The sequence below is a fragment of the Notamacropus eugenii genome, chromosome 3 (assembly GCF_028372415.1).
Source record: "Notamacropus eugenii isolate mMacEug1 chromosome 3, mMacEug1.pri_v2, whole genome shotgun sequence".
Taxonomy (NCBI): Eukaryota; Metazoa; Chordata; class Mammalia; order Diprotodontia; family Macropodidae; genus Notamacropus; species Notamacropus eugenii.
The window spans coordinates 60,034,405-60,060,927 of NC_092874.1; the positions used below are offsets into that span (position 1 = coordinate 60,034,405).

Sequence of the window (26,523 nt, forward strand, 5' to 3'; positions counted from 1 at the left end):
AATTAATTACTTTCTTTTGGAAACTTTAAATTTTCAGACTGAGAAAGGACTTTCAAAAGTGTGGACAGAAGAAGGACAGAATCCTGACAATCATTGGAAGAAGGCAGAAGTCCTTTTAGGAAAGTTAAGGAATTTTGAAGTTATATTTGAAGGCATCAGAGCAAGGGATCTGGGAGGAGGAGCTGCAATCGATGATATTGAATTTAGGAATTGTAGCACAGGTAAGTCCAAGGCAAGAATTTCCATTAGAATTACTTGTTGTTTTACTCTTTTGTCTTTATTAAATATAGATTTGCAAATTTTGTCTTAAGTGCTATCTACTCAAAAGTGATGTCCATATTTTCACAAATTTAGATGAACACATTACTTTACCAGGTAATATTATTTTTGTTACCTACTTCCATAAGTAATCCCCTCTCTCACCTTCACTGTTGAGTTCCTCACCAATTCAAACATTTGGACATGTTGCTCCTCTTTGGGAAACATTGTAGCAAAGGCCTGTTCCATGGAACAAATTAAATTTGAACAATTGGAATTTATTAAGTTTATTTCAGTAAAAGGAATACCAGTAGAATGGAAGTAGGAAGCTGGCTAGGAGTGGGTGGCATCTGACTTGTTCCAACTCTCTTGACCAAATAGCATTTCTGACTCAAAATATATCTTAAAATATTCAATAAGGATCTTTAAGTATATCATATTAACTTTCAGGTTTGACTCCCCAGAAACAGAGGCTAAGCGTTAAATCCGTACTGATAATTTTAGTTAATTCAAAATTTTAATATAAAGTTTTTATTAATCCTTAATCCAAATATTAGCCTCTGAAAATCAAATCAATCAATCTACTCTAAGTAACATACTCTGTGGCAGATATTCTTAACTGTATATATACACACACACACATACTATGTACACATACACACATGTATATATGTATATGACCACATGTATGTACACAAATGTGTATATATACATGCATGTTTGTGTGTATATATATAATCTCTTTGGAAATCAGGTGAAGACTATGGATTTTTCCTCAGATTGTTTTCAAATGCACAAAATAAAAGACAAAGGATTACAAAGGAAACAAATTATATTGAAATACACTTATCAAAATATATTTTGAAGTTCATGGATCCCAGTTTAAGTACACCTTCTTTATGATCTGTCACATAGGATGACTTGGGGATTAGCTTGTGTTACTGAGCCACTGAACCTGATTGTTAGTTTTAAGACTAAGGTCCTTCTATTAAAATGCCATTGAGATGAGACCATTCAAAAATGTGGTTTAGGCTTTTAGGGATGTTATAGTATCTGCATTTTGTAAGTAGCACTGTTTCAGAGGGCTCTGCCTGGGAGCAAACTTCAATTATGTTTTTCTCCTTCATTTCCCCACAAGACACTCCCAGCCACACTGAATAAATCACAGAAAACCAGACTTCATGAACTTCAGATGATTTATAGAACAACAAGAAACTCAGAGTACATGGGTCCATTGGTAGAAAGAGGATTGTCTCTGGAGAGAATGGGTGTGACTTCAGTCTTAGTTGTTAGAAGAAAATGGAGTTTCAAAGCAGAAAACCACATAGCAAGTCTGATGTCATAAATAAATCTCAAATTTTTCCCTGATAACTTCATTCTGAGTCTGTTACTCTTGTGACCAGTAATTGAATCTCCAAATGATCTTGGCAACCTGAGCAGAAAAAAATATTCTTTAAACAAATTCTCCAATGTATTAGGAAAGAATGAAATTTAGGACAAAGAGGTGGGAATTGAGAGTTTTAATCCTGTATTTACTCTGTGTTTCTCTTTAATGTTAACCTAGTTGCTATGTTCAGGTTTCCTTCTTTTATTTCTTTTTCTTTCCATGAAACCTCATATCTACCTTTGGAAGCCCAGTCTCTGCTTATAATTCATGTGCTCATAACCTTAAAATATTCCCCATTAATGGTTACTTCAGAGGTAATAAGTTCTCCCTTATGATCTTCAAGCAAAGACTGAATGATTCTTTTTTTTTAATCAAAGAAACCCATTTATCCAATTCCATAGCAAACAAAAGTCAGAGAACATATACATGGAGAATACATACCAGACAATAGAGGGTGAAGGAGCTCTCCTGTGAGGAGTCAGGTAATTCGGAAGAGAGAGGGAAGGAGGCTGCAAGGGAGGGAGAGAGTTGAGAGAGACAGACAGACACATCTCACCCAAGGGAGGTTCCCCAAAGTCTCTAGTGTAGCAGTCTGGGGATAGAGACTACCAGCTCCCCCATGTCCAATCCAGAACCTTTTCCTTCAGCAGCCTGCAGTGAAGTTAGCATCTTCCATCTTCTATCTTGAAACTGGAAGCCAAAAGTGCCTAAATCCCAAAGAGATTCAGCGACTTGAAGAAAACTGAAGATCTCTCCTCTATCCCACTTTCTTCAATTCTACCTCATCCCTGATGAAGGCAAGGAAATAGATCTCCACCAATGAGGAAAGAGTTCCATTCTAATGGGCTTTGGAACTGGAATTACATTCTGCCCCTGAGCTAAAACTCTTTGCAGTACCTTACAAAAATCTGGGGCATGTTCAAAATCTGTAACCGTAAACACAAGCATTAGTGTTTTTAATCAGCATGGCATTGAACGTAAACAACCTTCAATAATGTTGATATTTAAAAACCATTAAAACTAGTGTACATCAACAGTACCTGCAATGAACATGGTACTGTACAGATCATCATCTAGAAGGATACTACAGTAACAACAAGCCCACTACACATAGGATATAATATCTGCGTGTTGCAAAAGTATACTCATATAGAATGTATAGCAATCAATCAAAAACAAAAAGTATGGCTAATTAACAAAGCAAAGCTAGATAGCTGCATGTAATACAAGAAATATAACCAATTGCCCATAACATAAAATATTGCCAAATGAATATAGCAGTAAAAAAAAAAAAACAATAAACCAAGCACAAACATGAAGCAATTAGCATGTATAGTAGTAAATATATGAAATTCCATCCATGAAGATGTTCATATGGAGAATATATAATCTCCTTGCCTAGATACATATGAATCTACAATTATCTTCAGGTTTGTCTGTAATGTTGTAACTTAGCCTAGTGACTGGTATAATATGTCTAGTTCTCCTGTCACTCAGTTATTGTTTGCTTTGTCCCTATATGAGAGCTGGTAGTTAAAATGCACTGACCATAGGAATCATTATAGACTTTTATACTTGTGGTGGCAGCTAAGTTGTATTGATCATCAGTATGTGGATTGAATCTGTACTCTTGGTCTCTGTAGAAGTTTTGTGGAGGGAAGGAGTTGCCTCTGGGTTTAGATCTCTTGCCCTGTAATAATATATCATATTTCCTTCACTGATTGCATCATTTTCAGCACCCACATACAGGTCAGATTATCTTTGTACAGCTGGTGGACAAGTCTCTTTGCTTTAGCCTTTGCTAGGCTGCCCATTAGCTTGCTCTATGTAGCATTTGAAAATCCAGTGAACTCTCATGGGCAGAAGGTACTTGCAGTGAATAGTCCTCATAGGGCTCCCTCTATTTTTAGGAACTATTTGGTAAACAGGTAAGTAGCTCAGTCAATACTGGTAAAATCTAGATGGACTTAGGAAAATAATCTTTCTTCTTTTTCTTCAGATATAGGTATCTGTTAGTATGCACTACACAAGTTCCAGAATAAAAACCTCTGGATGCCTCACGGACAATCCAGGATATCTCGTACCTGTGGCATAGTGTACTCTTTTACTTTAATTCTTTCGTTTCACAGTTGAGTAATCAACAATGTTGTTCATTTCAAACAAGTATAAATTTGTTTCATAATGAATGAATTCTCATTTGATACTCAGCTACTCTTCCATTCAACACCTTTTGTTTTCATCTCATTTCCCACAGTTGTTAATCCAATCATCTGCTCTGTCACCAAAGACCACTCCTAACTCTGAATGTATTAGAGGTAACATTGCCCCCTTTTTCACAAGGAAAATTGAAGTCACCTATTGGGGGACCTATTAAACCCCATCCCGCATTTCTGAAAAATTCAGCATTTGTTTATCCATTCTCTATTCCTGTTTTTCCTGTTCCACTGAAAAGCATATCCCCACTTCTCTTAAAGCAGTGGGTTCTTAAACAGGGTTTTGGGCACTTTTAAAAAATGTTTTTATAACTATATGTAACTGGTTTCCCTTGTAATCCTATGTCATTTACATTGTTGCACTTGAAAACATTATTATGAAAAGATCTATCACAGACAAAACCAGAGAAAACAAAAACCCTTAAGATCACTTGACTTTTAAAAATATGTATTTATTTCATTAAATAGCTTCCAATTACATTTTAAAAAATATTCATTTTAAAATTTTGAATTCCAAATTATTTTCCTCCCTTTTGCCACTACCCCCTCACAGAGAAATTTGAGATGGATGATGCTCTGCGTCGTGACTTCTTGTTACTGTCCTGGTAAAAGTAACTGTCTTCTATGGTTCCTAAATCTTGTATTATCCTAAATGTGATTCTGTGATATTTGAGTGATTTCTTTTTTTTTTTTAATCTTATCTTGCTTTTATGGATGTATATGTTTAGAGATACAAATTTCAACCTAACTATTGCTTTGGTTGTATCCCATAAATTTTGGAATGTTGCCCCATTGGTATCATTCTTTTTACTAAAAATGAATTACTGATTCTTATTTTGTTTTTTCACATACTCATCCTCTAGGATAAAATTATTTAGCTCCCAATCAACTTTTTTATATATGCTTCCATGGTCCTTTATTGAGTGAAGTTTTATTGTGTTATGATCTGAAAAGTAAGCATTTAATATTTATGCTTTCGTGCATTTGGTTGTGAGGTTTTTATGCTGTAATCCATTGTTAATTTTTGTGAAGGTGTCCTGTGTAGATGAGAAAAAGATATTCTTTCTATTCCCATTAAGTCTTTTCCCCCAAAGGTCCATCTTATTTAACTTTTCTAAGACCACATGCTTCTTCTTAGCTTCTTCCTCATTTATCTTATGGTTAGATTTATCTAGCTCTGAGAAGGGACAGTTGAAGTCCTCTCTCGTATATTTTTACTGTTTATTTCCTGCTTTAATTAATTTCATTTTTCCTTTAACAATTTGGATGTTATATCATTTGGTACATATATACTTGGTATTGATTCATTGTCATCACAAACATAATCTTTGTTCTTTAAAAAGCCTTCTATTAATCTTTCTGGTGCCCCATCTTTCTCCTCTACTACTATCCTTTCACTACCAACATTCTTGAAAAGCTAGTCTATACCTGATGCCTCCACTTCTGGATCAACTACTTGTTAGTCAACTTCTGGTAGTCATGTTCCACTCTGCCCTCGTGCCCCCAGATCATAACCAGTTCTTCTTCTGGAAGTAGTTAAACTATATATTAGTGTCTGTACCAGTCACCAGATTTTCTACGTCTAAAAATCTGGTGTTATTTCTGATTACCTAACAAGAATAAAGATTTTTAGAACAGTGGCTGGAATTTTTGTTTTTGTATCCCCAATACCTACATTGTTGGCACATAGTAGGCACTTAAATTTAATTGAACTATTTAATTTAATTTAATTGAACTACCCTCATCTCTCAGTTCCAATTGGATACTTATTTCTCTCAAATTTACTTCCATAATGTCTCTTGTGGCATCGTTTAAAAAATTTCCACCATGATCATTCTACTACAGAATTTCAGTGCCACCTAACTGGACTAGTTCATTAGTTTTCTGATTATTTATTCAAACTTCATCTCTCCTTCCTCCCCCTCCCCCCACTTATAGTCTATTCTTTATATTATTATCAAACAATTCTTCTTTATAGATAGATCTAATCTAAGCAATTGTCTTCTCTGATCTTTCATTACATCTGGTGAAACATGTATAAGTAGATATAATATATGTATATGCATGTGCATGTATATATATGTATACATATTAAATACAAGAAAATGAGAGGGAGGCAGAGTCAAGACAGTGGAGTGAGAACCAGCAACTTTGTCTCCAATTCCCCCAAATCTCTTCCCAAATGACCTAGTTTTCTGTTCATTTGTTATTTTAAAATAGCTCTCTAAAAGTATGCATTTGCCAGCAGTAGCTCAATAATGAAGGATAATACAAAGTCCCAGATCTACAGGATGGCCTCTAACATCCTTTCCAGCTCTAGCTCTATGATCCTATGGGGATAATGTCTGGTTTAAAATCCATGAATTGCTGCTTTTTAAAAATTCTGTTGTCTGAGGTCACACTCTGATTACAATCAATGACTGGAGGGCAGACCATGGGCTTCAGGCTTCTAGCAAAAGAAGCCCCAGCATTGTGTTTGTCCCAATTTTTCAGCAGCTGCACTGCTTTTGGACTTCTTTGGAACTTTCTAACATGTTACTCTCCAGGTACCTTCTTCTCCCCTCTTGTCAACTTCTCTTTGTGTGTTCTCTTTCCTTAGATTATTAGTTCCTTGAGAGCAGGGGCTGTCTTTCTTTTCATTTGTATTTTTATCCCCCCAGCCCAGCTTAGCACAGTGCCTGGCACAGAACTGCCTTCTTTATGAGTTTCTCCTCTAGGCATGGAATGGCTCACTGGAATCAAGCCTTCCACTTTAAAATTCATAGGATTCTAAGTTTTTGAGCTGGAAGACATCTTAGGGATAAAGCAGTCCATCCCCATGATGTTAGAGATAATGGAATTAAGAGTCAGAATAAAATGAATTGTCCAAAGTATAGTAGAAAGAGTACTGACTCAGGGCACAGGATGTTCATTCAAGACCCAATTCCATGAATTCCTCCTCATATATGTAGTCCTGTATTGAGTAAGCATCAGAACCAGGATTTGAAATTAGGTCCTTCTGCCTTCACTAGGGCACATAAAGCATGTAAATGATTATCCTTTGCTCTCACTGCATAAGCAGCGGGTCTATCTTCTTTTTTTCTAGCCATATATCATGATATTGGATCCTTTTGCATTTTTTCTTGAATTTTCTTGGTTGGTAATGTAGAACTCATTAAAAAAAAAAGAATTGAAATTCAAAGGAACAATGGCAGGATTTCCAGATCTGGCACAGAGTGCTGGAAGTGAAATTGGGGAGGATGATAGTGAGCAGGAAATGACATAGTTATTGCATGTTATGCACAATGGGTAACTTTTATGACTTTAATTTTGTTTTTGTTAATGCCTTTTTTTCTCTGGGTTGATAATACTTTTCCCCCAAAGAAAGACAGCTTAGGAAGTCATGGTGATTACCTCCTCTCCCTTTAATGCTTCTTCATTTTTGTTTTAGAATGTTTTGAAATGAACATTTGTTTACCCAGAGTAGTTTCTTTGGCAATAGAAATTGAGGCAGTTGTATGTAGTTGATTGATCATTGGACTTAAGAACAGGAAGGCCTGAGTTTCAGTACTACCTCAGACACTTAATATTATAGATGGGTGACCCTGATCAAACCACTTAACATCTCTCAGACTCAGCTTCCTTTTTCTGTATAAAGTGGAGGTGATTATAGCTTATTCATTGCAAGGTTGTGGTGAGCTTCAAATGAGAATAACATATGTAAATGTTTTGAATTTTATATGCTATATATATACTAAAACAGTACAAAAATGCTACCTGTTTATTATCATTATTGGTGTTTTGTCCTTGTAAGTGCTGTCTTATTTCTTGCCAGTTAATGATACTGACATAGTAGGGGCCTTCCCAGCAGTCTTCATCTCATATCTGATGAATCTGCTACCTTCTTTTATATCTGACTTTATTTCTAGTGAAAACAATGGGCAGCATGGCCTCCCATAGAACAAGTTAACAGTGCTAAAGAAATAAAGTATACTGGACTTTAAGTGAGACTAGTCAATACCATCCTACTTTTGATGTTTAATTCATTGCTTCCTGAATAAGTTTCCATAAAGAATCTGAAAAAATGATTCTCCTTGCCATCTCCTTTTCTTCCATTATTTTTTTCCTTTGAAAAGTGTATATAACTCCTATGAGTACTTGAAAAAGTACTCATTGAACTGAAGTTAAAAAAAAAAAAGGGGGTCAAGAATAATTATTTCAGCAAATACAACTTTGGATTCAAATTGAACCTATGGAATCTCAGAATGTAGATAAGTATTTATAAAGAAATAAATCAATAAACAGAAACATGAAACCTTAGGCTTCAAGGTTTACCTTCCTCATTCATTATAAATGGGAAAACCTGTATTTTGTCTAAATATAAGGGAGTGGCCTTTGTTATTAGGATCAAATGGGATACTTTATGTAAAATGCTTTCCAAATTGTGAAGCCCCAAATAAATATTAGATATTATTTTGTTATTCATAAATTAAAATATGCATTATAGTTGCATCATGTCATTTAAAAAATGTTATTGTAAAGAGACAAAAACAGGCTATTACATTTCTCATGTGAATTTGAAAAATGTGAACATTGTGAATGGTTAATGTTTCTAGATTAGGGATTCTTGACCTTTCTCTGTGTGTGTGTATGTGTGTGTGTGTGTGTGTGTATGTGTATGTGTGTTGGGGGTGTGCATGTGACAGATCTCTTTGGTAGGCTGCTAATCCTCAGGGATCATATCATAGAAGAATATTTTAAAATATAAAATAATAGCATATATAAAATCACAAAGAAAACTGATGAAATTGAAATTCGATTTTCAGTTTCAAAAAGTACATCTCAGGTTTTAAAATATTTTATTTATTTCATTAAATAATTTAACATTTCATGTACAATTTTTTTGAAAATCTTTTTTTTTTTTAATTTGAGTTCCAAGTATTCTCCCTCCCTCACCTGGTCTCTCCTTGAGAGGGCAAGCAATTTAATTATATATGGGAAGTCATGCAAAACATTTCCATATAAACTGTGTGGCAAAAGAAAACACAAATAAAATAATCCAATTATACTAAAATTTGTGTCCTTTTGCATCCAGAGTTCTTTAGTTCTGTCTGTGGAGGTGGATGGTATTTGTCATCATGGGTATTTTGGGACTGTCTTGGATCATTGACTTAATCAGAGTAGCTGTCTTTCACCACTGATGATTGTTATAATGTTGCTTCCCATTACTGTGTACAGTGTTTTCCTGGTTTTGCTCATCTCACTTCACCTGAGTTCATATAAGTCTTCTGAGGTCTTTTCCAGACCATTCCACTCATCATTTCTTACATCCCAATAGTATTTTGTCACATTCATACAACCCAACTTATTCAGCAATGCCCCAATTGATGGGCATTCCCTCAATTTCCAATTGTTTGATAATACAACGAGCTGCTATGAGTATTTTTGTACCCAAAAGGTCCTTCTTTCATTTCTTTGATCCTTTTGGGATACAGACATAGTAGTGGTATTTCTGGGTCCCAAGGTATGCACAGTTTTATAGTCCCTTAGGTATAGTTCCAAATTGTTCTCCAAAATGCTTAGATTAGTTCACAGCTCCATGAACAGAACATTAATATCCTAATTTCTTCACATCCCCTCCAGCATTTGTCATCCTTCTTGGTCATGTTAACCAGTCTAATAGGTATGAAGTGGTATCTCAGAGTCATATTAATTTGAATTTCTTTAATTAGCAATGATTTGGAATATTTTTTTTAACGTGTCTATTGAGAGCTTTGATTTCTTCTTCTTAAAACTACCTGTTCACATCCTTGGATGATATAACAATTGGAAAATGGTCCTTATTTTCATAAATATGACTCAGTTCCTGATATATTTGAGAAATGAGGCCTTTATTAGAGAAAATTATTCTAAAGTTCCCCTAATTTCCTGTTTTCCTTCTAATTTAGCCTGCATTAGTTTGGTTTTTGGAAAAGTTTTTTTTTCATTTTGTATAATAAAAAAATAACTATTTTACTTTCTGTAATCTCCCCTATCTCTAGTTTGGTCACAAGCTCTTTTCTTATCCATATATCTGACAGGTACATTTTGCAGTGCTTCCCTAATTTACTTATAATATCACCCTTTATTATACATCTATTTTGGCCTTATTTTAGCATATGGAATGAGATGTTGATCTATGACTAATTTATTCCAAGCTGTTTCCAGCTTTTCCAGCAATTTTTGTTAGATGGTGAGTTTTTACCCCCAAATCTTGGATCTTTGGGTTCATCAAAGACTAGATTACTATGATCATTTACTTTTGTGTCTTGGGTGCCTAACCTATTCCCCTAATCCACCATTCTGTTTCTTAGCTAGTACCAGATTGTTTTGATGATTACCACTGTTTAATATAGCTTGAAATCTGGAACTCCTTGATTACCTTCCTTAAAATGTTCTTTTTTTCTCCCATTGATTCCCTTGATATTCTTGTCCTATTACTCTTCCAGATGGATTTTATTACTTTTTTTCTAGTTCTATAAAACAATTCTTTGGTAGTTTGATTGCTATAACACTGAATAAGTAAATTAGGTAGAATTGTCATTTTTATTATATTGGTTTGGCCTAATACTGAACTAGCACTGAATTTGTGGTATAAACCTCATTCACTATGGCAAGTGGCTGCACATGTATACTCTATATCAAAATGCTTTTTCAAGAAGCAGTTGGGGAGAGATGGAGAGAATCTGGAACTAAAAGTTTAAAAATGTGAACAAGTAAACACTTCATCTTTTATTTTGTGACAAGGAGAGTAGGAAAGCTTGGTAGAGAACATTAAGATGAAAACCAGTAGAAAGATACAGGATATTATTCTAAGCATTTATTCTAAACCACTTGGGCTGAAGGAAGAAATAAATGAACTGTTTGAGAAATGGATTACAAACTTGACATGAAAGCTTAATGCATTAGTAATGGGGGATTTCATCTCTCTAGAAATCAATAGATCTCTCTCTTCTCTCTGTTTCTCTGTCTCTGTCTCTCTGTCTCTGACTCTCTCCATGTCTGTCTTCCTTTTTCTGTCTCTCCTTTTCCTTTTCCCTCCTTCCTTTCTTTACTCCTCTCCATATTTTCCAACTTTTCTTCCCTCCCTTCTATCTTTCCATCCATTTCTCCCATCCTTCTCTCTCCTCTGTCCTTTCTATCCCCTTTTCTACACCCTCCTCCTCCAAGAAAAATCATAGCAGTTAAGAAATTCTTGGCTAGCTTTAATGATAATTCATCCATTATAGAATTGAGGGAGCAACAGGAACTGTTGTTCTGGACCGATTCTGACCAATAAGCATGTTGCAGAATTAGACATGATAGGAATGTTGGAAGTTTCTGGCATGTCTTTCAAAGACTGGTGGCCACTTCTGATTATCTTACTAGGTGAAGGAAGAGAGAGCAGGTATTGTAAGCATAGGGAGCAGCTTGAATATAGGGAGATTTGAGAGCATGGTGTATATTTGTGGGAGATGGCTAAAAAGTTGTTCAATTGATTGGAGCATAAAGTAGGCAGCAGGAAGTAATGGTAGGCAAGGCTGGCAAACTCTTATAAGAGGCATATTTATGAGTGCTTGTCCATATCATTTAGTATCCATGTCTATGCCTATTTAATTCATGATATCTGACATAATATTTTCAAAGCCTTATTTTAACTTCTGAGTTTTTCTTCTGCTCTTTTGCATTCACTCAAACCACCATGTTATGATTGATTTTATTTTGAGATGTGGGCACTTTGGAGATTTAAGAAGCTCTTAAGTGAACTTCTAGAGAACTTGAACTGTTTCCAGTTGATTTGTGGTGCTTGGGGCAGCTGCTTGTTTGATTTGTTTAGCTGTTTGCATGGTTGCTCTTTTTTGGAGTTTTCTTGCAAACCAGAGTGCACCTTTTGTACCTTGAGATGAAATTTTCTGCCAGGAATTGATATAATTTGTTAAATCTCCCATTTATGTCAGAATCAATGCATATCTTCAAATTATATCTGGCCCTTCATGTGACATATTGGTTGGGTAAAATTCCCAAATGCTTCTTAACTGAAAGCCTTAGTTGAAATGATATAGACTTTACATTTCAGAAAATATCTTATCTAGCTCTCCTTGCAGGGGGCAAAACTGCCAAGGTCATATTTGGAAACACAGTGATATATATGTTGGTAATATAATATTCTGACTATTTCCTCTTCATTGAGACAGCTCAGATAATATTTCTGTGTATGAAAGTGATCACTATAACCTTCAAATACGTCACAAAAAGTTAAATGATTTTTTACTCATTTCAAAATAAAAGAGTAGAACTGACTATTCATGTAGTCACAGGTCTTTACCTAATAACACATGATTTTTTCATGTATCACTATGAAAATTTAATATTTTGCATAGAGAAATATAATTTAAGATTTGAATTATACCTGATCTGCTATTTGTGATTGTAACAATTTCTGAGATTCCATTTATTACTTTGATTAATATTCAGTATAACCAGATTATAATCACATTATCAGGGGAAACAAGTTAATATGTTCATCAAAATCACTGTCATCATATAATGGCTTCTCTAATCACCAAGGCTGAGCAGATGCAGATTAAATTCAGAGAGAAAGTTGCTATTTCCTTCATTCACCATACTACTATGTACTGCTGATTTTTATATTGATGGACATTGACCTTCTCTTCTAAGCCCCAGAATTCCTTAGTTCCAATGAGCTCTTTCCACTCGTAAGTAGAACTCAACCCCTTCTCCCACCACTCATTGACCTGGCTCTGATTTGGCTTACGTATGGTCTATAAAGACTACAATTTAGTATAAAGGACACAATTAAAACACGTTTCTTATTTGAGAAACAAAATCAGAATAGCCATTGTCCTCAGAGAGCTTACATTCTCTTTGGGAAACAAAATATGCATATTTAGGGTACATATTTATATATGCACTATGGGAGACAGAGACAGACAGACAAACAGATGGACACACACACACACACACACACACACACACACACACACACACACACACACACACACATGAACACACAGTGTCAGGAAGACCTGAATTCAAATCCTGGCTAAGACGCTAGTTCTGTGAGCCCAAGCAAGTCATTTAACACCTATTTGCCTCTCTTTTCTAATTGTAAACCATAAGTAAAAGAGCGATAAAAGTATCATATGCCTCCCAGGATTTTTATACGAATAAAGTAAAGTAATACTTTTTTCAGACTCTACAGTGTTATATAAATGCTCACTACTATTATTGGTTTCTTTCAAATCCCAACTAAAATTTTGTCTTCTCCAGGAAGCCTTTCCCAGCCCACCCCCTTAATTCTAGTGCTTTCCATCTATTGATTATTTCTAATCCTGCGCATAGGTTGTTTGCACATATCTGTTTGCTTCTGGTCTCCATCATCAGATAATTAGAGAGAGGCCTTTAATATTGCTACCCGTGTGATCCTGAGATAATCTTTTAATCTCTTTCTGCCTCAGTTTTTTCATTTATAAAATGGGGAGAATGAGAGCACCTACCAGAATTGTTGTGAAGGTAAAATGAAATAATATTTTTAAAGCACTTTGAAAAATGTAAAGTCCTATGTAATGCTATCATTTTATTATTACTATAATCTAAAGCAAAATGTGACATGAATTTCGTTAAAGAAGTGGTGGTAGTAAGGGAGAAGCACTAATTACTAGGGGAGGTGGCAGGGGAAAGGCTCCTTTTTTCAAGAACTCTAATCTCAATCCCTTTCTCTCCTTTCAAAACATCAAGCAATGATTTTCAAGGACTTCCCTTCCCTCAACAATTCAGAATATTGCTACTAAGTTGTATTTGCTCATGTAAAACCTCATCTTCCATTCAAAATACATACATCATTGTGGTTGGCAGGATTTACAGGGAAATCAACACCTGGCAGTCAATGGTGTTGATCATGAGAATGATGGTGGTGATGATGGCTCATAAAGTGCTTTAATGTTTGCAAAGTACTTTATAAATACCATCGCATTTGATCCTCATAATAACCCTTGGAAGTAGGAGTTTTAGTCATAGTTATTTTATAGATGAAGAAAATAGGGCAGAAGGAGGTTAAATGCCTTGCACAAGGTCACACAGCTAATATGTGTCTGAGGCTAGATTTGAATTCAGGTCTTCCTGACTCCAAGTCTAGGACTCTATTTACTGTGTTACTTACCTGTTAGTAGATATAGAGAGATATTGATATTGATATGTAGATATGACAATGGATAATAATATGTGATAATATGAAGGTCATAGAAAAGCGTCCCTGAAATTACACGAGACATTTATTACTCTGGTTGCTTAACCCACACATTATTTTAAGCTGCATTTATCTGTGGAAAAGCAAGCTTCCATCAGTTACAGTCACCAAAATATAAGTGGGCTTAGTTGATTACTAGTTGAGTTGAAGGAAATGAGAATCTTTAAAGGTGAGGAAGAAGAGATGAAACACATCAGTTACTGGTTTGTGAATATAGGCCTGTATGGGATGCCTTGATAAGAGAGGGGAGGGAGGGTGCGACATTCACAAGATCAATGATGACTCTGGGCACCTATGCCTAGGGTAGGATAGAGGAAGATTGATGTAGGAAGAAAATAAGACAGAATGGTGATAGATAAACATTTTCTGCTTTAGAATTTCACTTAGAGTCACTCTTTGTTGTAGGAATGTGCGTTCCCTAAGCATGTCCTCATATGATAACAGACATGAACCTCTCACGGTGGCTTGTGTTGTGTGTGTACATATGCTAATTAGTGGCAAGACTTGTAAGAGATGAAGGGGAAGGATGAAGCAAAGATGTTCAGAATCAAAGGAAGAGAGTAAAGAGAGCTTTTTTTGTTGTCTTTACTCATTTATTTCTGTGATTTATAGACAAATGTCATTATCAAACATCTTTGCTCCCAGGTGGAATCACTGTATTAAGAGCTGGAAGAAATTTTAGCAGTGATTTAGCCAACCCCATCATTTTGCACATGAGAAAACGGAGACAGCGAGAAGTGAAGAAGAATTTACATAGGAAGGAGGTAGCAGATTCACAATTTCAATTTAGAGACTCCAATTCAAATCCAATGCTCTCTCCACTACACTAACATCAGAAAAAACACTGGGCCTGTAAGTTCATTGGTATATGAATTTCCCAGTAAGTATCTTCCCCTTATCAATGTAGGTTGCATCTGTCCTGAAAATTAAGATCTTCGAGAGGTGCCCGAAGCACTAAAATGTTCTCTGCCTCATCCAGGATCATACATTATATGTCAGAGCCTTGATTGGAATTTTGGCCTCTCTGGGCTAGGAGACCAGCATCTGTCTCTCCTCTTTGCCATGTTACCTCTCCTTCCTTCGCTGTACTAATATCTGTAATTCAGCATTATTATTTGAATATCTACCTATATGGTATATAAAATGTCATTTTCTGTCTTTCTATATTGACCTTACTGTCAACTAAATACATATATGTGTTCATACACATGTATGTTTATATATACATATATGTGTATATATATATACAGTAATATGGAAAGATGATAGAAGTTTAATATAATGGATTCCCATATTTCACCCCAAAGATGATAATGTTGACCATATTGTCCTGTGTAAACATAGTAATGTCTCAAAAGGCCGTGGAGTGACCAAAACTTCTTTGTCTCCTAAGCCTAAATTTTATAATGCAATGAAGACTTAACCAGGTCTGAGGTAAGCTGAAAGGGAGTTTTATAATACTGGCAATTTATTACCCCCTCTCTTTTTTTGTATCTCTGTGTCTGATGCAAGTTTTAAGCAACTGAACTCTACTGTCACGATGAAAGTAGGGCTGTTATCTAATGCATCTGTTTCAAATACAGAAATTCAGAGCCTTGACAAAATCAAATTATTTTGACATCGTGAGAGAATCATTTGTCATATACCACGAAATCTTGGACATTATTTTTTCTTGGATGGAATAGCATGGACAAATGAGTTTGTCATGTCAAAGAGGTTCATGTAGTAGGGTATAATTTTAATCATGAATTTCAACTTAAATTTGAAATGAATGTGGTTATATGTGATTATAAGCCAATCAGAGAAGTATGACTCTTCATTCACAATGTTCAGAGGTAATAATTACCTGAGCAGAATTTTGAGTGAGGTTTAAATTGCTTATGATAGCATAAAATGCATCGGAGGATTTCCACAAATCTAAATACTAGTGTTATATGTGGTTCATGCAATTTCTAATTGAGATTTGTTTCATTTATAATGAACATTTACATATTTGTGATTTAGGTTAAGAGGGCTACTATATAGACTATTCAGGACAATATGGAATTTCAGTTACTAATTGAAGCATATTTGAAAATGTGATATTTGAGGTGAATGCTGATGTCTTAAATCTGTCATTTTAACGTGAGATTCATCTCTTGATTTCTATATTATAAAAAATTAGAGGTATGTCATCAATTATTGAACAGGTTAAGCACAGACTACAATTAACCTACTGTCCTGAACAATTTTTGTAGTGTTCGTAGGTTGGATAGATACCAACCTGGAGGAGGGCACTGTAAGCTGTGGCCCTGTCCTTAGCCTTTCCAGCTTTACACTTTTATCAGTGGCTCCAATGAAAGTATTGAGATTTTGCTTAAGAAATATGTAGAAAATACAGGCACAAAGAGATCTAGAGAAGCTAGAAGGTTGGAGCCAATCAAATAGGGTGAATTCTAACCAGGATACTTAAAAAAAACTCAGCTTAGGTTGAAAAAAAAAACAATGGCCATCCACATAATGTAAAAGTAGATATGTGGTATAATTTTAGTTTATGTGGGAAAACAATCAACTTATAGATTTTATATACACTCCTAGAATAGGATGGTAGATGTAGAGCTGGAAAGAACCATAGAATCTTCTATTCCAAAACCTTTGAGTTTTAAATGAAGGTATCAGTGCCCACTTTTACAAATCTACATATTCAACATGAATAAAAAGTGAAGTATATCTCACCACGAAAAGTTAATATTATCTTTGTTTTAATGTTTATATACATTAATAGAAATAAAGTGTGCAATATGTCAGTGTGAAGCAAAAACTGGAACAAAACTTGATTAACTGGGGATTTAAGATATGGCATTTCAAGAATCTGAAAAGTTTTTTTTGTTTGTTTTAGGATGAGATTTGTGATTTCATTGGTATAAAAACTCCCTCTACCGACAACTCTTCTCTAGTCATGACATCCACTAAGTGGTTAAGAGACTCTCTCATGGTTATACATTAGTAGATGTTCAGAGTCAGAGCCTGAACCCATATCTTCCTAACTCAAAGGCTGACTTTCTTCCCACTATGACATATGAAAAGATAAACAGAAAAATCTCTTTGTACAAGTGGCAAATGAATGATATAGAAAATTTGTGCTTAGAGAGTTCAAAAGAAAGAGTGATCATTGTGGCTGGGGAAGACTTTGTGGAGGAAATACGACTAGAACTCATCTTGTATGTAGAATGTACGTAATTGTCCGCATGTTGTCTATTTCATTATAATGTGGGTTCCTTGAGATCAGGGACTGTCTTTTGCCTTTCTTTGTATACCCAGAACTTAGTACAGTGGTACACAGGAAGCACTCAATAACTATTGATTGATTGGCTTACTGATTGAAGCATGATTAAGAGTTAGGACTGTGAGATGGAAACTTAGAGTGGGAGTCACAACTTCATTTATATAATTATGGTATATACTTCCCACAAAAGCCCATTCATCAAAGTGTGGAGGTTACAGTGAGTTGTGAAAGCATATGCTAAATGAGTGCAAGGAGGGGCTGGTTAAGTATTACTAGAAAGCTGAATGAATCTACTTTACAAGATCAGCTTAGTTGACTAAAAGAAGGCTCATCACCAGGAGGCTGAGCATTTGGTGATAAATTATTTGTCTGCATCTTCCTATAAAAGAGGGAGAAAAAGGAAACTGATCCTCATTCCTGTGAAAGGAAACACTTGTTCCCTGGCTATATCAACAGAAAAGCATCAAAAAAAAAAAAAAAAAGGGAAGGGAGCAAGGCATGTTAAGACTCAACCAGTGGTTCGACCATCTATTAACTTTAACTTAGCACCTGCTTCTGTACCTGTGGGACTCGATCCACTGAACATGGTCATTGTCATAGTCAATAAACGTTTATTTAGCATCTACTGTGTGTTCAGCTCTATGTTAAATACCAGAAATACAAATGAGAATAAAAGAAAGACAGTCCCTGTTCTGGAAGAGCTCACAGTCTAATAGGATGATGACTGGTGGCATGTGAATTTTATCAGTTGACATTGGCATCATAAATGAAATCAAAGGAATGAAGCTAAATTGAAGGATCGCTAAAAGATTGTCCTGGGAGAGACAGATAAATGAGAGCTGATGGTTGATGGAATTGTTTTTCATTATACCCAAAGGTTACAAGAGAGCATTTATTGAAACATTGTATCATCTCATGATAAGCATTTGGCAAACAAGTATCACAAAAATTATTGTAGCTTCTTTAGGAATACCTATTACAAAAAGAGAAGAAGCAGTAAATTTCAAGAGAGAAGTTAGTGAACTGTCACAATTAAGTCTACAGAGTTAGAGTATAGGTAATCAAAAGCTGACCTCAGTGCCAGGAAGATCTCGTACTTGGACCATGTGACTTTGGGCAAGTTACAGAACTTCTTGGTTCTTTAGCTAGCACTGTTAGACTACAGGTTACAGCAAACATGCTGGTCTGCATAGGGAGACAGAGTTTTACCTTCTGTGATTTCCCTTTGTGAATGAAATCAGTGGTCCAGTGCCTACCCTAGCTTGTACATTGATACATGATGACTTCAATGTACAGATGGCAATAACAGAAAATATGGATCGGGTATGTGTGGAAGGAGGTGCCAAAGACTTCTAGACAATCTAGAACCCTCACATATATGCATTGTGAATATTTTCTATGAGAATATCAATCAATCAATCAACATCCATTAAGCCAGGAAGCATGCTAAATGCTGGGGATACACAAAGTGGCAAAAGTGCCCTCAAGAAGTTTATAATCTAGTAGAAGGATCGAAAGGTACTAGACATGATGAGCAGTGAGCAACATCGTAGAAATTTTAACTGATTATATTTTAAAAGAAAGTAAATGAACTGTTACTGAAATGGGAGTCATTCCTGAATGAGCTATCTGTGTGCAGTCAAACTTCCAACTTGCTAGAGAATATAACCAAATTAGTTTAAACCTATATTAAGAATGAAAATCATTATATATATATGTTTTTGTGTGTGCATTTTATATGTATATGCATACATATACATAATAAGCACATCTATGTGTACAGATATATGGCATGCAGTGTCACATTCATATATACCCATATATATATGTATACATATATGCATACAGTGAAAAAACTCTATCTTGAACTATTCAAGTTAGTTATTGATAATGAAAGAGGTAATAACCAGAAGAAAAGACAGAGACATAATATTGTCATGTAGAAATTTAACTATTATAAATCATTTGCAGTAACAAGGGGATCAAAAGAACCTGAAAATTGCCTTGGTCAGCCAATACTCATTCAAATATTGCACAGAGATTATGGTCAAAAGCAGCAGCTGCTTAGAATAAATAAATACTTGTAAAATCGTATGGAGGAAAATGGAAAATTATGAGTTGTATTAACTCATAAAGCAGAGGCACTGAAAAGAGGAGACTGAGAGAACATCAGCAGATACTGAGTTACAAGCTTAGATTGACATCTACATAAAAATTTATGAAAATTATTTGCACACATATCAAGGGTGTCCTTGATCAAGGTAATTATAAGGAAGCAGTTAGATTTTCACAAGGAGTTTTCCACAATAGGACATATCTCCATATGGGATCATAAATTTGGAGCTGGATGGGATCTTGGATGTCGTCAAGTACAACCCCTCATTTTATGAATGAGGAAACTGAGGCTCAGAGGTTATCATCTCCCCAGGGTCACATAGCAAGCAATTCTTGGAGGTTGATTTGAACCCGTATCTTCCTGGTTCTAAGTACATCTTTCTATTTAATGAATAGAAGGATGTAGAGAATCCAAGATATAACTCAACTTATTGCTTATTATTTATTTTTTAAAAAATTTAAATCATTAGAGCAAAATGCCTCTTCAGACATTCTCTTCCAATAAGGTATGTACATATGTCAGCATTATTCAAGGTTCTTTGAAGGATATAACTGAGCTAACATTTTTCAAAAAGTCTCTAATTATTGGTCTCAGGAGATGCACAAACAGGCAGCATATACTTGCAAAGCTTTTTATGAATGTGATAGAAGAGATCTAGCAGAAAGTCTAAGACAAAGTGGAAATCCCTATGTATGATAAAGTGCTTGATATACACCTATTTGCAACATCACACAAGAGAGGCTGGGCTAACTACACACACACACACACACACACACACACACACACAACGAAGCAACCAAATAGACGAAGAATTTTGTAAAGATTAAATGAGATAATACATGTAACATTAAATATCAGTTTTTCATTAGTTGAATGGAACATCATCTACCTATACAAGGAATTCTTAAATCTTCTGCGTCATGGACCTGTTTGGCTGTCTAATTAAGCCTTTCTCAGGAAGGCTTCTCTGAATAAAATTTTTAAGTACATAAAATAAGATAAATGAGATTAGAAAGGAAGTCAGTTATTTTAAAATGTTATTTTTATCCAAATTAACAGAACCCCTTAATCTATCCATGCACCTGTGTTAAGATCCTCTTTGAGAAACTTTGAAGCATTCTGACATTGAAGTTTTGAGATCTAAAGGCATTTAAAGAGAAATAACAAATGGGTCATTGATCCTGAGGAAGGTCTATGGAAAAAGGGTAAAAATCATGGAGGGATAAAAAGATAACAAGAAAGGAAATTCATACTTTATGACCAAGGATCTCCACTGAAGCATTTCACACCCACTCAACTGAATGTTAATATCTTCCCTATACAAACTCCTGTGGTCCTACTAATCTGAGCAATACATGGCAACAGTACATTTTGCACTTTCTCGTCTCATTATCTTCTGAATATTCAGCTTTTCAGTTTCTGAATATTCATCATTTTCAAAGTCACCAACTATTATAAAATAATTTTAAAATGCTTAATTAATACCATGCCAAATTGTTATGTATAAATATCTGTGAATGGTCAGAAATTTTATGCTGAGGAAAGGGAGATTCATTATTTTTTGACAGAAATATGGTTACAGGAAATATTCCTTCCCCATCATTTCAAAGGGAGAACTCTGCCCTCTTTCAGCTTTCACACAACCTCTATTTCTATTTCAATTTACAATCACAATTCCTCTATCAAAGAACATCTCATTCTGAATTTTAACTATTCTGTCCTGAAAAAAATAGATGGGTGATGGTACCTTGGGCTAAAATTGATAATATTATTTTCTTAAGTGATCTTTATTTAAGTCCACTAAAACTATGTGAATAGGAATAAAAGAAAGTCTTCTCCCCTCTGCTCCCCTTTAGCCAACTCATTTCTTTACTTTAAATTACAAAGAGAGAGAATATTGCATAGTGTAAAGTGCATTGTACTGATGCTCTGGGACCCTGAATTCTAGAAGTGGCTCTATTACTAATTAGCACTGTGATCTTGAGCAAGTCACACATGCTATCTCTGGATCTTAGTTTTCTCTACTTGTAAAGTAAGAGGATCATCTCTAATGTTAGTTATAATACTGAAGATTTATTTACTCATCTCATCTTTTGAGGTCTATGAAAATTTTTTTTTCAACAATACTACAAGCACCTTAAAGTCAACAATTACCTGATTTCTTATCTTTTTCTTTTAAATTCTGTATTGCCTACAACTGGGATGAGTGTCCAGTTGACCCTTGATGATATATATTGACTGGAATTAAAAGTGTGAGGACTAGCTAGTATTAGGAAACTAGGTGGTGCAGTGGATCAACAGCTCAATTTGAACTAAGGGTATCCTGGATTCAAATTCTACCCCTAGCCCTTCCTAGGTGATTGATTCTGAATGTGTTACATAACCTCAGCTTCGTTGTTCTCATCCCTAAAATGTAGGTCAAAATAACACCTATCTAAGGGGTTGTTATAAAAAAAACAAGCAAAATAACATGGAAAGTGCTTTGCAAGCATTGCAATGCTGTATAGATGTGATGATGATTGTTTATATTAAATCAGAATGCATCAGTACATAAAGTATGTATAGAGAGAAGAAGGTAATTTGGTAAAGTGTGAGTCACATTAGGAAGAGTTTTGAGTCCATTCCTTGGAGTTCTTTTACTTTAAGATCTGACTTATTGTCAGTTTTCAAAAGCTATGTCACAAATGTTTGAGGCTGGAGTTTCCTCCTATTTAAAAACAATTTCAAAATTGTCATTAGACATTGAAGACAGAACCTTGTGTTTTAAACTTTCTGACAGATAAGCTGAATATATTAGGGAGATACCATGGAACTTTATAACTGAAAAGGGACCTTTGAGATAATCTAGTACAACCCCCTTATTTTACAAATGAAGAAAGTGAATCCCAGTGAAGTTGTGATTTGCCTACTCTACGTAGTGGCAGAGCCTAAACTATATGAAAATTCTTGGAAAAAATATGGGAGTATACAAATCTAAGATAATTTTGCAACCATCAGTTTCCTTATAATAGCTTCTTAAAGGCAATGTTCTTATGGTCTTGCCTGATCTGGCACCATATTTTCATGATATTGAAAAGTAATTTATTGAGAATTTATTATTTCACAGACTCCACAAGACTCCACGTATATGCATGTGTATGTATATTCAGAGGGGTAATGTGATACAAGAAGCTTACATGTTCCCCAGTAGTTCCCCAGAGTTCAATTGTAGAAGTAAAACATGAATATTAAAAGTGATAGAAGAGCTTAATAATCCTCCAAGATATTTTGAGGTAGTACAAAACAATCTGTAATTATATGTAAGATGAGTTGTAAGAACACTATAAATTCACAGGTATAGGCAAGAAACCACCTGGGATGGAAGGAGATGTTAATGAATGATGAATCAAATTACAAAGTATTTACTGAATGAGTACTAAATGCAAGGCATCATTGTACCAGCAGAGTTCAGAATATAGTGAGAATGCACATATATTCTTGGTTACCCGAATTCCCAGAGGTAGGTAATAATTGACATCTTTGGGTCTCAGTTTACTTATCAGTAAAATAAGAAGCTTGATCGAAAGGACCTGTAAAGTCTCTTCTAGCTCTAAAAGAGAAATAAAATTTTCTTAGAATGATTGTGAAAAGTCAGAATTGCCAAGGTATCAGGTAGATATTACTATCCTAGTGGATCCCTAGGCAGAAACTAGATTATTTGATTCTCATTTCCAGAATGAATTGTCTCATATATAAATACAAAGGTTAAAGTCTTTTTTTCATACTACTTTAGAATAAAGATGACTATGATTCAAGTTCTATGTAAAACTTTTGTAACTTGTGAAATAGACAGCTACTTCCCAAGAGCTATGTATGGGATTATAAACACTGGGAAAATACTTTACCCATTATATAAAGAAGCTATTTGATTCACATTTATTACTTCCTATTTCACATGTTCACTTTCAAGATGATTCTGGTTCTACCTAATTGATGTGATGGCTTTCAATCATGGGATCATCTTTCTAAAGCTGAAAGTTGAGTCATTTTGTGGATGAGAACCGAGTGCTAGTGAGGTTGTTCCTTGCTCAGTATCACCCAGGTATCTAGCGAATAAGGTTTGAACTGAGGTCTTCTGACTTGAAAACCATTTTTCTGTCATTTTAATTTTTTTATGGCCAGGCACAACATGGAATAGAAAGACATCTAAGCTATGGATTCTATTCGTAAGTAGTTAATAGTGAAGTTGAAGGGGGAAAGATAATGTAGTAGATTGGGAAGGGCACTGACTTGGAAGGCAGAGAACCTGGGTGTCTTTGTAAAGTCTTACCTGTCTGACTGCAAAAGTTCATTTAACCTTTTTGGGCTTCAGTTTTCCTCATGTAGGTGATACAGTGAATGGAGGGCAGGGCCCACAGTCAGAAAGAGCTGAGTTCAAATTTGGCCTCAGATACTTACTACCTATGTGACCCTGCATGAGTCACAACCTTTGTTTACCTCAGTTTCATCCCTGAAAAATGGGGATAATAATAATACCTACCCAATAGCGTTATTATGAAGATTCAATGAGACCTTTATAAAGCACTATCAGAGTGCCTGGCTTATAGTAAGTGCTATGTAAATGTTAGTTATTGTCATTATTAGTACTATTATTATCTGTAAAATGAAGGGGGTGGACTAGATAGCCTCTAAGGTCTCTTCTAGCTCTAAATCAACAATGCCATGATCCTAATTTATAAGAACTACCAAAGGGGAAGTCTAAATAATAAGCACCATGGGAGTTCAGAGAAAGCAGAGATCATTGCAAATTGGGAGGGATGTATGAAAGGAAAAGAGGTTAGCCTCAACCCCAAGAAGAGGGGCAGCATGCGTGATAGCATGGTGAAAACTAGCGTACTTCACTTAGAATGGTATGAATGGTGAGGCATATGGGAATAATCAGTATGTGTTCAGGGACAGAGAATAGGCTGATCTGTCACAGAAGGAGGTAGAGGAGTATTGGTGGGAGACTGAGGCTGGAAAAGTAGAATGACTTCTTGTGAGTCAGTGACCTTAAATGGAAGGTAATGGGTGAATTTAATTCAGGTGATCACTGTATAAACTACTGTGGGGAAGAACGCCTTAGAAGAAATTGAGTAGTCCTCATAAGTCAGTAAAATGAAGAGGAAAGCAGTACCAGGGCATCATTTCAAAAATGACTGCATATCTGTTTGAATTCAAGGCAGGCCATTCAGTATCATAATAATACAAGTCTGTACTCCAACCACGGATGCCAAAGAGGCCAAGGTTCTACGAAAGGCTGACAACTCCTAGAAATAAGATGCAAAAAGGATGTCATATTCATCATAGGGGATTGAAATGCTAATGTTGGAAAGCAAACAATAATTGGAAAACAGGCAAGTTTGGCCTTGGAGTACAAAATGAAGCCAGACAGAGACTAATTGAGTTTTGTCAAGATAACTTACTGGTCATAGCAGAGACTTTTTCAGCTACCCAAAAAGGCAATTCCACTCATGGACATCACCAGATGGTCAGCATTGAAATCAGATTGATTATATCCTTTGCAGCCAATGGTGGACAAACTCTACGTAGTCAGTTAAAAACAAGACCTGGAGCTGACTGGGGCTCAAGTCATGAGATTATTATTGCAAAATTCAGGCTTAAATTGAATTAGGGAGAGTCATCTGATCATGTAAGTATGACCTAAATAACATCTCTTTTGAATATGAAGTGGAAGTGAAGGATAGACTTAAGGGATTAGATCTGCTAGATAAGTGTCTGAAGAACTATGGATGGAGGTTCTCAATATTGTACATGAGGCAGCAGTAACAACAGCAATGAAACATTCCAAAGGAAAGGAAGGGAAAGAAAGCAAAACTGACTGACTGATGAGTCTTTTCAAATAGTTGATTAAAGAAGGAAAGTGAAAGGGAGAAGAAAAAGGGAAAAAATATACCCAACTGAATAGGGAATTCTAGAGAATAGAAAGGAAATAGAAAGATTTACACAAACTGATACAGAGTGAAATGAGCAAAATCAGAAAACATTGTACATAGTAACAACAACATTGTGCAATGATCAACTATGATATACTTAGCTCTTCTCAGCAATATGATGATCTAAGACCATTCTAACATAATGGAAAATTCTATCATTCCCAGAGAAAGAACTTTGGAGTTTGAATGAAGATGGGGGCATACTATTTTTACTTTTCTTGTGCTTTTTGTCTTTTTTTTCTTTCTCTTAGTTTTTCCTTTTGTTCTGATTCTTCTTTCATAACATTACTAATGTGGAAAAATTGTTTAAGATTATTGTACATGTATAATTTATATCAGATTGCTTCCTGTCTTGGGGAGGGGGAGGAAGGAAGGGGAGAAAAATTTGAGACTCAAAAACTTTTTAAAATGAATATTAAAAACAAGTTTCACGTGTAATTGGGAAAAAATAAAATACTATTAAGAAAAAAAGAAAAAATAGAGTAGCAAAGAATGATAAGAAGGTTTTCTTAAATGAGCAATCACAAAGAAATAGAAGAAAACAATAGAAATGGAAAGACAAGAGATTAATTCAAGCAAATTAGAGATATCAAGAAAACATTTCATGAAAAAAGGGGCAAATGATCAGGACATAACAGAAATAGAAGAGATGAAGAGATTAAGAAAAGGGGGCAATAATACACAGAAGAACTATGGAAGAAAGGTCTTTACATCATCAACAACCACAATCGAGTGGTTACTGATCTGGAGCCAGACATCCTAGAGAGTGGGATCATTGTTAACAATGAGGCTAGTAGAGGTGAAGGAATTTCAGTGGAGCTATTTACAATCCTGAAAGATGAGGCAGTTAAAGTGCTGTATTCAATATGCTAACAAATTTTGAAAACTCAACAGTGCCCACTGGATTGGAAAATATTAGCTGACATCTAATCCTAAAGAAGTGTAATACCAAGAAATGTTGAAATTACTGAACAAATGTATTTGTTTCACGCAAATAACACAAGATTATTTTTAAGATTCTGCAAGCCAGGCTTCAGTAATATGT

The 26,523-nt window shown here is 35.1% G+C and overlaps 1 protein-coding gene across 4 annotated transcripts in view; it reads left to right on the forward strand.

The window, feature by feature from the left end:
• Positions 1 to 26,523, forward strand: part of MALRD1 (MAM and LDL receptor class A domain containing 1) — a 1,140,778-nt gene that overhangs the window by 793,012 nt on the left and 321,243 nt on the right. For all 4 annotated transcript variants that reach the window (XR_011976660.1, XM_072651641.1, XM_072651639.1 and 1 more), the window contains one exon: positions 38 to 221. Coding sequence is in view for 3 of the 4 variants with exons in the window: in XM_072651641.1 (XP_072507742.1) it covers positions 38 to 221 (184 nt within the window). In the remaining variant the exon portion in view is untranslated. The remainder of the gene's footprint in view (positions 1 to 37; positions 222 to 26,523) is intronic.